Source organism: Mytilus galloprovincialis, chromosome 7 (assembly GCF_965363235.1).
Source record: "Mytilus galloprovincialis chromosome 7, xbMytGall1.hap1.1, whole genome shotgun sequence".
In the NCBI taxonomy this organism is placed as follows: domain Eukaryota; kingdom Metazoa; phylum Mollusca; class Bivalvia; order Mytilida; family Mytilidae; genus Mytilus; species Mytilus galloprovincialis.
In genome coordinates, this window is record NC_134844.1 from 64,867,458 (window position 1) to 64,881,584 (window position 14,127).

The window sequence follows — 14,127 nt, forward strand, 5'->3', positions numbered from 1 at the left end:
TGTAAAAATCACATGAGAATTATTTAGACCATTGCATTGAATGTGTAGGTAAAGGTAATCTTTGGTTAGCTTGCTTGCTAGCTGAACAGTGAACTCATTATAAGGTTACCGGTAGGTAAACTAACCTCCTTTAAAAGTAGACTAGTCAAACAGATAACCAATCTATTTGTCTGAAGGACTAGGCTTCTTCGAAAGGAGGTTAGTTTACCTTACCTAATAATGACTTCACAGATCAAATAGCAAGCAAGCTAACCAAAGTTATTACCTTAACCTACACACTCTATGCAATCAGCTGTAAAGCAAATTTGAGTTATCATGTTGATGGACATTGGTATACCACAATATTTCTCTTCTTTGATGGATGATAAAAACAATATAGAAATGATGTCATCTACTTTATTACATGAACACGACAGACAACAGACTATGTCTTTTATTTATCATAATTACATTCTATAAATGAACATATGATTAACTTCATAATGAAGCTGACAACAATAGTTAATTAACCAATCAGAATTCTGATTACAATTAGATTAACCAATCAGAATACAGTTGAGAATTCGATTTAAATAATCAGAATATATTTCAGAATTTGATTTGACCAATCAAAATATAGTTCAGAAATTGATATAAACAATCAGTGTTTTTTTTAAACCAATTAAAACATTGATCAGACTTGCATATATCAATTAGAATATAGATTAGGTGTTGATAAACCAATCACAATGCTATCCTAATATAAGTCATTTCAAAATTAAATTTATAAATTATAAATTGACTTAGTATCTTAATAATTATTATTTATGAGAAATTCCACATTTTTGACATGATGTTTCAACATTTGAGTTGTTTGTTTCAGACCTTTCTGCTACATTTTCAGGCACATTTCTATAAGGATTACCCATAATGCATTTGGTTATGAAATTGTTGATCACAAAGAGCAAACCTTTTTTTCATGTTATCTCAGATTCATAGTTATCCTGGTGTTCATAAATATTCTATTTTTAGTACTAAAGGACACAAAAAAAAATATCTCCCCTTTATACTAGTTTTTTCTTTTTTCTTTACACAGATATATTATATATTTATACATATTTTTGATGTAATTTGTATTCAACAATCACATTCATTTTTAGATCCTCATGTGTGAAAAATGTCTGTAGTTGAAATTCTATTTAACATTTAAAATCTAATGATCTTTCCTGTGTGATATTCTGTCCCAAAGATAATTTAAATATTCAACATGCATTAAAATTCATAAAATCCTAAAATATTGGATTTATCAAATGAAAAAAAAAATGAAAATTTCAACATTTTAGGATCAAAGAGACTTTTAATCTTTTCAAAGATTTGAGCATTTCATACATTAGAATTTATTATCATTATAATTATTGAAAAAAATAACAACGTCTTCCCTCATGATCAACATGACAAAGTTTAGTTTTTTTCAAATCATGAAAAATGTGAAGTAGTCATTTAAAATTTAAAGCACTGATAAGATCATTCTAAAATTAAAATTTTCATACTAAATTAATAGCACACAAAATCAAATTAAAAAATAAATAGCAAACTTCAATCAATTGTAATTAGAATCATACAATTACATATCATCATAAAACAGTCACATGATATCATTAAAAAAATTGTCACATGATATCATAAAAAAATCTAAGTCACATGATTGTACAATATTTACATATCACTAAAAACAAGTACATACAACTGAAAAGTACAATATTTTACAACAACTATGAAATATGACCCATAAAATCAGACAAAATAATGTTCATAAGGGAAAAATATTGAAATAGAATATAGGAATAAATGTATTTAACTCTTCAAATTTAATTGGTCTAGGTGTCAGAACGAAGAATATTAACCTATTAAATAAAATCTATTCCAGTCATGGCTTTCAAATGTGGATTCAATTAAAGGAGATAACTCTTGTCCAAGTCATCAAAACATTATTTATAATATTTGTCCCACTGAAGCCACAAAAAATGTACATGCATTGGATGATCCAGAACTTTTCATTTAGGGAAAGGGGGTGCTCCAGTCATGCTTTAGTGATTTCCTATATAATAAAACAAATCTTTTTCCAACCAGCTTCCTATGACACGTTATCAGTTTTTGAAACTTTTTGTCTCCATAAATAACACAGCAACACAGCACTTAAAATTCTGTGCAATTAATACAATTTTTTTTTCCAGTCTGCCAAAAAATAATAAATGTTTTATTATAATACATATTGTTTCACTAGAAGTTTGCCTTTTATCAAATGATTCAAATGATAAGCATGGTTTATAACAATTATGAAGAGTGTTAGAAAGAAAAAGTGACCATTACCTATACTTTGGTGAAAAAGTTTATTGTAAAAACACCTCAAACTAAAGCTTAAAATTATGGTCAGACAGGAAACCCTTTCCATACATATATTTGTTATGAGGCTTTTGTGCATGTGCCCACTGTATTAGATTCTAATATTAGCGCTTATTTAGAATATTGCATTTCATTAGCGTATATAAAAATAATTTGGTTTGAGTCTATCCAAGAAATTGACTTGCTCTATATTCAGTGTCAGGAATACAACTAAGTTTGTTGTATTATTTATAAAATAAGAAACAAGATTGCCTTATTCTAGGGAAAAGATGGGACGTCAATTCTCCTTTTAAGTTAAGTTTTCTTTAACCTTGACTGTTAATTTATCAAGGTTTGCTAAATAACATGGCCATGAGTGAAAATAATTTTATTATCAGTCTGGCACTACTTCTGGTCCGTTTGCCCTGCATCAGAGCTATTTACACTCCACACATTTTAGACATACAAAGAACTTTAACCTTTATAGTTTCTGTTTAAAAAAAAAAGTAGGATTCCAATATAAAATAATGTCATCAATGTCCATTACTAAGAGTTTTTCGATAGTACAGCACTTGCGGTAAATATTTTTCCACCTGTCCCCGGAAATATGCCTCTACCTCCCTCATACATTCCAGTATCTCACTGCCCTCCTGTAAAAATATAAACTCATGGTTAATTTTAATAAACTTAATGTTTTTTGTACATAAGGCAACTCGGTGAAAATTGACATTAGTCAATTATAATATGCAAATACATAAATTATAGCATATGTTTATCATTGCCATTTTTGAAAACAGATATAAAAAATGTGAGATTAATATTTGCAATTTCAGGAAAACTGTAAGAATTCTATACTATGTTGGAAGTAGTTTATTTTGTACCTGTGTAATTTTTATATCATGTGTACAGTTGAATGAATTTTCTCTTTTTAAGCAGATATTTATCATGTACCTCACACAGGACCTGTGTTTTATCATGCATAATGTTGAAAGAATATATGCTCTTTCTAATTAGATTTTCATCATGTACCTGTGTTTTGTCATGTCGAAATGTTGAATGAACATGCACTTTCTGAACTGATGTTCACTTTCTAATGATCCCTCTGTGCATCAATATTGGCGATAAAAAGGAGGAGGGTTAAGGAAATAAACAAACTTTTTCAGAAATATTATATACTTACAGGATTGTAAGTTTCACAATTATTAAAAACAACTTTAACATCTTCTAAACATTCTTCTACAGAGCCATAGACTAGACACTGTAATCTGTCCTTCACTATTTGGAAATCAAGTGGGTGTTTTATAATCTCATAATAGTCTGGCACCTGTAAAGCACAAAGTTGATAATGATTAACTTCATATAAATTATCTTCTTGTCAGATTGCAAAAGTTATCAATTATGAAATGATTTTTTTATAAATGTGAAATATGGGTCAGGTGGCAAAACTTGTTTTTTTTCCCCTTTTCATTTGAAAGGCTATTTAAATTGAAGTTTTTGGTATGCTCTGTGGGACGTTTGTGTTAATGTTTGTATGTTGGTGGTTTCATCTGTCTTTCAAATGATGTGGTTGTGGCAAAAGTCAAGTAAGCAAAAACTGCAAATTTGCCAATTTTTCCATTCATAAATATGAATACCAAACCTGTATTTATCAATAAGTCAGCAGACAATCAACAAAAAATCCAAACGTCATACAAAGCATTTATATAACATACCTCCTTTTTATTTACAGGATTAAGGAATGGCCAGCAGGACTTGTGTTTCATTAAATTAGCTACAAGCTGTTCACATATCTGAAAAAAAAAATACATGCAAATATTATTATCGCTATTTTACGAAATTTTTCTTTGATCATACTGACTGATAATTTCCTTTCTGAGTGCAGTTGCTTGATACAAAAAACTAAGGGTGCACAAGTCGTTGTCAATGTAATTAACAACATTGTCATACGTAAAATAGTGATAAACAGATTATCATTGGTCATCTCAACTCAACCATACTGGCTCTAGCGAGTAAATCAATCTCATTTAAATGACCAACAATTATCTAAAAATTCACAAATGTCTATTTCAAATTTATCATTTTTAATAATGGTTTGTTCCTTCTATGTCTTCTTTACATCTACATGCATGTTTCTTTCGTTAAATAACTGAAAAAAGTTTAGCTTTCATAATGAAGTTGCACGAGATGTTGTGAAAATTATACTCACTTCATTTACGAAAATTCCATGCAGTGGTTATGATAAAATTTCAAAAAGTTCACACCTCAAAAGCTAATTTCAAGAATATAACCCTTATTTCACCCAAAAAATAAATCACTAGCTAAAATTCAAATTTTGTCATTTTTGTTAAGTCATGAGAGAGAGAACAGTAAGAATAACAATTCCTTAAGCCTTAAATAACTTACAGATAAATCAGATGGTGCTCTTCTAGATGTAGCTTTCTTCTCTTCTATAACTGGACTACTTTTTGCAGAGGTTTGCCCTTTCTTTGACCTTGATGAGCTTTGTTGCCTTGACTTCCTAGCAGCCTTTGATGGTGGTTGATCTTCCTCTGTATCAGAGTCCTCTGTTTTACCCTTTGATGGCCTCCCCCTTTTTCTTTTTCGAGATGAGGTCTCCTCTGATTCACTATCAGATTCAGAGTCCTCTTTATAAGTTTTTCTAGACCTATCTGACCTCCGTGAAGAAGACTTTGTTTCAGCTTCTGATTCATCTGAATAGTCTTTGCGTTTTCTAGAATTTCGGCCTCTCCTTCCGCTAGCACGAGGCTCTTCACTTTCTTCCTCCGATTCTTCTGAGTCTTCTTGTTTCCTTCTTGCTGGTCGTCCACGCCTACTTTTAGATGGTACTTCCTCTTCCGAGTCAGAACTATCTTGTTTTCGTCTTGCTGCCCGTCGACGCCTCCCTTTACTTGGAGCTTCATCTTCTGAATCAGAGCTGTCTTTATTTTGTTTTGAAGCACGACCACGTCTTCCACTTTTGGGAGCCTCTTCCTCCGACTCCTCATCTGAATTCTCTGTTGACCACTCCTTATAATTTTTTCTTTTAGGTGCAGCTGCAATTATCAAATATCAACAATAATACAATAATTCATATAATTGTATTTCAAACTATAAATTCTTCATTGACTTCCATTCATAGTTTGTTGAAAATTCATTACCATTTAATATGCATTTTAACCTTACTAATGTTTCTTTGAATAGCTTAACTAGACTTTGAGTAAATTAGAACTTGCCATATGATATACAGTTAACCAAAGGACCATATATGCACTGAAGCATAACTGATGAAGATGATTATTTGCTTTAATAAAAGTCAAGAAAAGAATGCTGACATGCTTTTTTTTTATGTACAATGAGTGTTGTAAAGATTCAAACAATCAGTAAACAGGAAGTGTCTGCAAAGGTGAAAATTGCTTAAAAGCTGCAACTCAACCTTATAAAGCTATATGTCAAACCTAAAGTACTGTGGATTCATTATTATTCGTTGGATACCAATTTTTGTGGGTTTCATGGGTACAGATGAACCATGAATTCAAATGTTCAACGAATATCATATTTCAGTTAGCTTTGTATACAGATATTGACCAAACCACGAAATCAAATAACCACGAATATGCAAGTTTTCAGAAATCTACGAAAATTGATACCCACGAAAATAAATGAATCCACAGTATTCTCTTTGTCTTAATAAAATTATAATCTTTCATTGGTTGCTATGACACACAACAGGAGCTGTGGTACATGTATGTTTAAACATATTAAATGCATACTCGTACCTCTTTTGTTTATGAGAGCATTTCTTTTCTGGGAGCGCCATCTAGAAGATCTTTTAATACCAACTTTACAGTCATTACATGACCAACTGCCTCTGTAAAAAAGAAATATTTTATTGTTATTTCAACAAACAGAACCAACAAATTGAACCATGCTTTTGTGCCTTATCAAATTCCCATGTTTAGTGAGCCGCAAAATAAGGTTCAAATCCAGTCATACCAACAGCACAAGGGACCTTTTTGCCAAAAATTGTCCATATTTTATGTTATTGCATTAATCAATAAAATAGACACATAATTTTGAGAGGCTTGAATATTACGGAGGGCACCAATTATTGTTGATTAAAACAAGAATGTGCATAGTACACGAATGCCCCACTCGCACTATCATTTTCTATGTTCAGTGGACTGTGAAATTGGGGTCAAAACTTTAATTTGGAATTAAAATTAGAAAGATCATATCATAGGGAACATGTGTACTAAGTTTCAAGTTGATGTAACTTTAACTTCATCAAAAACTACCTTGACCAAAAACTTTAACCTGAACTTCGCACTATCATTTTCTATGTTCAGTGGACCATGAAATTGGGGTCAAAACTATAATTTGGCATTAAAATTAGAAAGATCATATCATGGGGAACAAGTGTACTAAGTTTCAAGTTGATTGGACTTCAACTTCTTCAAAAACTACCTTGACCAAAAACTTTAACCTGAAGCGGACGGACGAACAGAGGCACAGACCAGAAAACATAATGCCCCTCTACTATCGTAGGTGGGGCATAATATCGTAGGTGGGGCATAAAAAAAACCACCCACTGATGTTTGATTTTGTTGTTTTGCTAAAGTCTGCATACAAGCCTATAGATAATTTGTACTTTGTCGATTAGGGATACATTTTCTCTCACATCAAAACATATTTCCACCTTAAGCAGAATTAGGTTAAGGCAGCAGTCTGCTAAAGGGAACAAGATGACATAACTAGGGTCCCTTATCAAAAGATATGAAATTAACAAGAATGTGTTCCAATTACACGGGTCATGCCCCACTCACACTATCATTTTCTATGTTCAGTGGACTGTGATATTGGGGTAAAAACTTTTTTGCATAAAAATTAGAAAGATCATATCATAGGGAACATGTGTACTAAGTTTCAAGTTGATTGGATTTCAACTTCATCAAAAACTACCTTGACCAAAAACTTTAACCTGAAGCGGGACAGACGAACAGAGGGATGGACGAATGGAGGCACAGACCAGACCTGCTATTGTAGGTGGGGCATAAAAATGACTTATGTTTACCTTGGTTCTCTCCTCAGAGGTGGATTATGACAGTCTAAATGATATGCTGATGGACATTCAGAACAGAATATTAGTCCCTCATCACCGCCACATTCAATACAATTCTTTTCATGTTTAATGTCGCCCTCTTCATCCTGTAATAATTACATTACATGTATGTAGCATTAAAATCAATAATTTTGAATGGCTTAAGCCAGAAAAATTATATGGGTGTTTCCTATTACATCTTTGAAAAAAAAATAGGGTATAGGTAGGTAGGGATTTTTTTTTTTACATTTTTTTTTTTACATCCGAGTCTATGGGAACGACATTCTGGCTTTAACAGTGCTTATTTAAAGATGACAACTGTTTTTTAAGATAGGCTATTTTCAGGCTTTAAAAAATAGGGTGGGTTCCGTAATAGGAAATACACATCTTTTTTTATTTGGCGTTACAACAATCCTGAGGCATTTCAATATCAAATTGAATTTCTGTATCAAACACAACAGCTATTACTTCACATCCTATATGTGACAATGTTAAAACAATGCAGAGAAAATAAACAAAAGCTTGACACATGTAATAATAAGAGAGCTGTACAACAGTTCATGAAACAGCAATCTCATGCAGTAATATGAGTGCTTCTGTTGATTATTTCATAGACATAGGGTTGTAAAAATGTTGATCGTGAGCACATTTTGGTGAACGCTTTTACATCCCAAATGAAATCATAAACGAAGAATTCAATTCTGAATTAAAAGATAAGTTACCAAAAGGATGGTAAGTATTAGATAAAATAAGGGAAACAAATCAATATTTCAGTTGTGATTTTATAAACACCAAAGTGCATAATAAATAAATTGTTCAATCCAATATATAAATTTTCATTAAAATTTATAATTATTGCAAAATTCTAAAATAATGCAACCAACCACAATTTATAAATATGAGTGCTTTCCCTTCACCTCATGCATTTAATTCTAGTACAACCCTTACCTAGCTTTTACCAGAGTAGTGAGGCAGGAGCAATAAAATTTCAGAATCATTATTTTCTAAAAAGCTTTTTTGACAATCTACCTGGAATGTGTCCACTTGTAAGAAATACAGTTAACACACAAACAAATTATTCCATAAAAAGTCAAACAAATCAACAAAATGTGATATTCTTCTTAATTTTTCTCAAAAAAAAAATCCTTCATGGGTTTCTGGCATCTGCACTTAAAAATCTTCTACTATATCATGAATAATTTACCTCAGAATCTCCAGGTATTTCCTTCCCTTTCCTTCTCAGGTCTTTAGGCTAAAATAAACATAGAATTGAATTCAGACTTTGTGGTCATAAACATTTCAAGCATGTTTATCCATTTTCAATTTTATTATGGTACTCTGACTAAATACTGTATTTTGCACTTGGAGCACAAATTCTGTACTCTTGACTACCGAATATATATTTATGATCAGGAGTCTTGAGAGTTATATCAAACACAAGGTTTTAAACACAGGCATCCCAAATTCTGAAAAATAATAGACTACAGTAAATTTTGAAAATTTTGCAATGTTTTTATCATCTGACATGATAATTGAGGAAAAATTGATAGTTTTACTAGATTAAAAACTTGCATTTTAAAGTTTGATATCATTATTTGCTTGCATCATTTCCTTAAATAATAATAAATAATCTTTCTTCATCAATTGATTAACTATTACAGTATTTTCTAAAATTGCAGTTTACATCAGAGTAATCAATCTTTTGTCAGACAGGAAACTTCAAAAAAAGAAGATTTGTATCTGACATTATCTAGTCTTTGATATAAACTACTATAAAACTACAATAAAAACAGCAAAGGTACTTATTAATTACTGACCATATAAAATAACCCAAACTTACCGCACATGCAGCACAGAACCAGTCATCTTCTGGTACCTCTAACAGAGCAGGACGTAAACAAAACATATGGAAAGGCTGGTTACATTCATCACACAACAATAACTTAGATTCGTCTGTCTTCTTACGACAAATTTTGCATTTCTGGAATGAAAAAATAAAAGCTTTATTGACCTTTAATATGACTAATCTAATAATAAAAAAAAAAAGTTTTTAACAAGATATTCCACAATTTATTAATTTGCGTTCCTCCTATCGCCCATAATTAAAATATGGAAAAGCTTTAAGAGAATATCAATTTCAAGATTAAGACATGAAAGGTCATATAACAGGAACTACATACCACATTTTCTGCCGATTTTTCCCACTTTATACACGAGTCTAACATGCCAATCAGTACATGTAACCGTGACATGGTCGTACAACTCTTCACAGCCTCTCTCCAGTTAACAACTCCTGCAACTTCAGTTTCTTCTTCTGTAAGCAAATAATACAAAATATCAGTATAATCTTTTCTGTCCAAGAACACATTGGCAATTGTTTTACATTTGTTCCTTTCATCAGGTTGGGAACAAACCCCCTGTATGGTGATTATACCTCTATAGAGGGATAATCCTTCTTTAGAGGGATAAAATTATCCCTCTATAGAGGGGTATTTTTGTTTGCACTGGATTTAAAGCAAATTAGGACAGAATGGCATTTTCTAGTTATATTGGCTATAATCTCTAGCATTATATGCATCAACATATGCACTTTACTAAAAATTGGGATAACCAGTTTTCTGCTAAAGTGACAAAACTTGCAATCTATTGTAAACCTATCTGAACACCTGATCAACAACAAAAGGAATAGTTGACCTTTAAATTTCATGTTAAATCTAACAATAGAAATTCTGTTCAGTGAGGCATAAGTGAGTAGAATTTACCTGATCATCACAGCTTTCAATCATGGTGAACAATAGCTTTTATATTTAGTCAGATAAGCATCAAACTGGGCATGTGCATATTAAATTAAGTACATCAATTGGTGCATCAACTATTCCAGGTTACTGCCATAATAAGTAGAGAATGCCATTCTGCCCTATTTTGATTTAAATCCAGTCTAAACAAAAATACCCCTCTATAGATGGATAATTTTACCCCTCTATAGAAGGATTATCCCTCTATACAGGTATAATCACCATATAGAGGGTTTGATCCCAACCTGTTCATGTGTTTGATTTTTTCAGGTTTTATGGACTTTTTTGGTTAATTTGTTAATTCTTTTGTACCACATCTTCTGCAAATCTGAAGAAGCCATATACAACAATTGTGTTTACATGTATATATACTGTAAATTTAAAAAAAAAAAATTTGAGTGCATTGTGATTTTTTAACAATAGATAAAATGTGAGATTAATTTAACAATTTTAAGAGTTGCAGCATACCATCTCCTTTCTTTTATTTTTTGTTTGAATTGTTTTACATTTGGTCATTTTGAGGCTCTTCATAGCTTGCTGTTCGGTCTGAGTTGAGGCTTAGTGTTGAAGGCTGTAGTTTGACCTATAATGGTTTACTTTTACAAATTGTTATTTGGATGGAAAGTTATTTCATTGGCATTCATCATGCTCATAGTGATACCACATCTTCATATAAAAAAAAAACTCCCAAATTTTTATTTGAGTCTGATATCACTTTTATATTACTGACTGCTAAAACTGTCATTAATTCCATTCCATTTGTATTATATTGTTGAAAATGCCCTTTTGCTTTGAATACATTGGTAAACAGTATATTTGACCTTTTAACCTCCACTGACCTTTAGAGTCATCAAGGTCTTCCTCCTCTTCCTCTTCCCCTTTGACTTCAGTAACTTTCAATCTTCTCTTTTTATTTGCCATCATTCCTTGCCTAAATTTTTCTAAGATATTTTCTTGTGATTCTATTAAGAGCTGACCCTGGGAATACAAACATGTATAAATTAAACAAGCATTGTTTGTGTATTGCATGGCAATACATTGTCCCCTACCAGTTAACAAATGGTTAAAAGTTCATGGCATTAATTTAAACATAATCCTATCTTGATCTATAACTGGTAATGGTGTAAACTATATTACAAATAACAAGTCAATATCTTCCAGCATGATGAATTTAAGTGAATTTTCTAAGTCAAAGGACCATAACTCTGCACAAAATCGTCGGAAGCGGAACAAATTTTGAACTTGATCTGTAACTTGTCATCATAAAACAATGCACTCAATATCAAATCAATATCTTCAAACATGAAGAAAAAACTGATAGATGGACAGACTGACGGAGTGCAAACCTAAAGTCCTCTTTCGACTTCGTCAGTAGGGGAGTAATAAAGCTTTTACATATAAGTGATCCAGATATAATTGTATATGTGATCAGGAGGCACTTAAAATAATTGGTGTGGTATTTCTAATTTCAACAAAAATGAAAATCTTTATAACCTTGTTATGTGTCAAGTTAAGGTTAAAATTTGTCTGTCATCTGACCACACCCCAAAACACAAATCTAATTACATGAATACCTTTTAAGCTAAAAAAATGTATCATAGTCTAACAATCTTCATCTAACTACAGATTTAAATGTCATACTCATTAATTTTTTCAGCTATTCATTTGGTAGAAAGTATGCTATTACTACAAATGATTTCAGAAAAGATCAAATTTTCAAAACTTAACTTGTGCTTCATTCAGTTTGTTTTTTTTCTTCATAATTTTGAATTTTGCACAAGGTTATGTTTCAAGTAACAATAAACTTACAAAATCAGCTATTTCTGTTGCAGTTTCTAATCTTGCATCCCAAGCATCAAAGTCTGGAACTCCACCTAAACCACCATTCTTCAAACGGATTTCTGTTTCTAATAACTCCTAATAAAATAAAACAAAATGAAAATCTGAACTTAGAAATATCATTCCAATTCTTGTATAAATCAATTGCAGCTAAACTTTTTTTACTGTAAATTCCGAAATTTTTGCAATATTTTTATTATTGCGAAAAATGCAAACAAAATTATGATCCATTAATTTAAACTCACATTTGGAAATTATTTATATGAATTAAACAGGATTTTTCTTAATATCAGAAAAATTAAAATCACATTCTAGTCTAAAATGACAAAATCGCAATAATAAATGCATGCAATAAAATGAATTTACAGCATTAAATTCTTTATAACATGTAGCAGACGCAGTAATAAGCCAGTCAGTTCTTTAATCTTCACTTTGGTACATGTTTAAAGTCATAAGAAACGAGTGAGTGGTAAAAATATAGTTTATCCAATTTTTTGAACCAATGCATGTATATATCATAAACTTAGTCCTCTGTGCACGATTTTATCCGTTTTTGCCCAAATGTATCGTATAATCGTCCTTTTTTTTTTCTCTCTGTCTGTTATGATTTAACAAATATGGCAGCTCATTAAATGCTGTGTTTCGAAGCTGAAGTTTACCGATTGTCACCTTATAGTAAACAAATAACAAAAAGCATGGGTATTTAGCACGTTTAACATCTACAATCAGATAATTGTTTATTTTATTGACAGATTCATGCGTATTGCGATCACCGGATTTTTGCGAGGAGGGTCACGCTCAGGTCACTATGCATACAGAAAATGTGTCGGCAAATTGCTTCCTGGAAGCAAGCACTTAAAAATAAGCAAACTTCTTCTAAATGTGGACAAATTAAAGAATTTTCCTTAGAAAAAAGTATATGAACATAAGTTGTATAATGAAAACTATCCATTTAGTTATAAAAAACATATGCATATTTTGTTTTAATTTGAGGTTTCATATGACTTTAATGATATGATTGGTTTTTCAAATTGCAATTACTATGAATTCATTATTATTCTAGGATTTTGTGAGTATAAGTAAACCACAATTTTAATGTCAACATGGATGCATGTAGCATCTGTAAGCAAACAATGGCAAAACCATGAAATAAAATATTTAAATAAAAAATCTATTTTTCCTCATTCTGTGGTTTTTGTCAGGTTTTCATTTGTGCTTTGAGTGCAGATCTGACAATCAAGCCATTTTCAACTGATTTCTACAGTTTGTTCTTTTGTTGTACACCTATGTCCTGGATTAGAAAGGGTATTGAGAGCTCCCAGAAATTGTTGAGGTGAGGGGTCTGGAGGGAGTTTCAAAATCTCCCCATAACCAACACATTTCCATTCTCTAAGCCTACCTTCCTGAATGCCTTCACTAAATCCTCTTCTTCCTCTTCCTCTCCTTCTGTCTTTACTCTAGAAAACATACAAGTCAAAATATACATGTATATCCACTGGCAATTGTATCTTGTACTTACAGGACCAACTTGACGAGTGCCACAAGTGGAGCAGGATTGTCTTACCCTTCCAGAGCACATCACTTCATCAGATCACCCCAGATTTTGGGTCGGTTCATGTTGCTAAGTCTTTAGTTTTCTATTTTGTGTTTTGTATACAGTAATTTGTTTTTTTTGGGACTTTTTTCATTCTTGCCATGGCAAAGTCAGAGTTTATTTTTAACTAGTTTGAATATCCATTTGGTATCTTTAGACTTTCTCTTACCAAATCTCCTGCGTTCAGACTTAAATATTTTTTCAAATTTTCCATTTAAAAATTCGTAAGGGTTCCACGGAACCTAGTGTCTTGCCTACTTTTGCTGTTAATCGCAGACTCAACAAAAATGAGGAAAAACATCAATAAAAATTTCCCTCTCGATACTGTCTTTTGATTGAAAGAAGCTTCCAAGTTTGTTAAAAAATCCAGGATAGTTTATGAATCTAATAAATGTTTTATAAACTTTAACTGCAGACTGTATGTAATGTTAACTGGAAGA

The 14,127-nt window shown here is 31.4% G+C and overlaps 1 protein-coding gene across 1 annotated transcript in view; it reads right to left on the bottom strand.

Moving 5' to 3' along the window:
- Positions 1–382: 382 nt before the first annotated feature.
- Positions 383–14,127, bottom strand: part of LOC143083484 (tyrosine-protein kinase BAZ1B-like) — a 42,950-nt gene continuing 29,205 nt past the window's right edge. Inside the window, exons 21-32 of the mRNA XM_076259742.1 lie at positions 13,493–13,550; positions 12,064–12,171; positions 11,094–11,232; positions 9,640–9,773; positions 9,300–9,440; positions 8,664–8,711; positions 7,433–7,566; positions 6,138–6,229; positions 4,765–5,414; positions 4,074–4,151; positions 3,542–3,685; positions 383–3,011 (exon numbers count right to left, since the gene is read on the bottom strand). Coding sequence (XP_076115857.1) covers positions 2,895–3,011; positions 3,542–3,685; positions 4,074–4,151; positions 4,765–5,414; positions 6,138–6,229; positions 7,433–7,566; positions 8,664–8,711; positions 9,300–9,440; positions 9,640–9,773; positions 11,094–11,232; positions 12,064–12,171; positions 13,493–13,550 — 1,843 coding nt within the window. The 3' untranslated portion in view covers positions 383–2,894. The remainder of the gene's footprint in view (positions 3,012–3,541; positions 3,686–4,073; positions 4,152–4,764; positions 5,415–6,137; positions 6,230–7,432; positions 7,567–8,663; positions 8,712–9,299; positions 9,441–9,639; positions 9,774–11,093; positions 11,233–12,063; positions 12,172–13,492; positions 13,551–14,127) is intronic.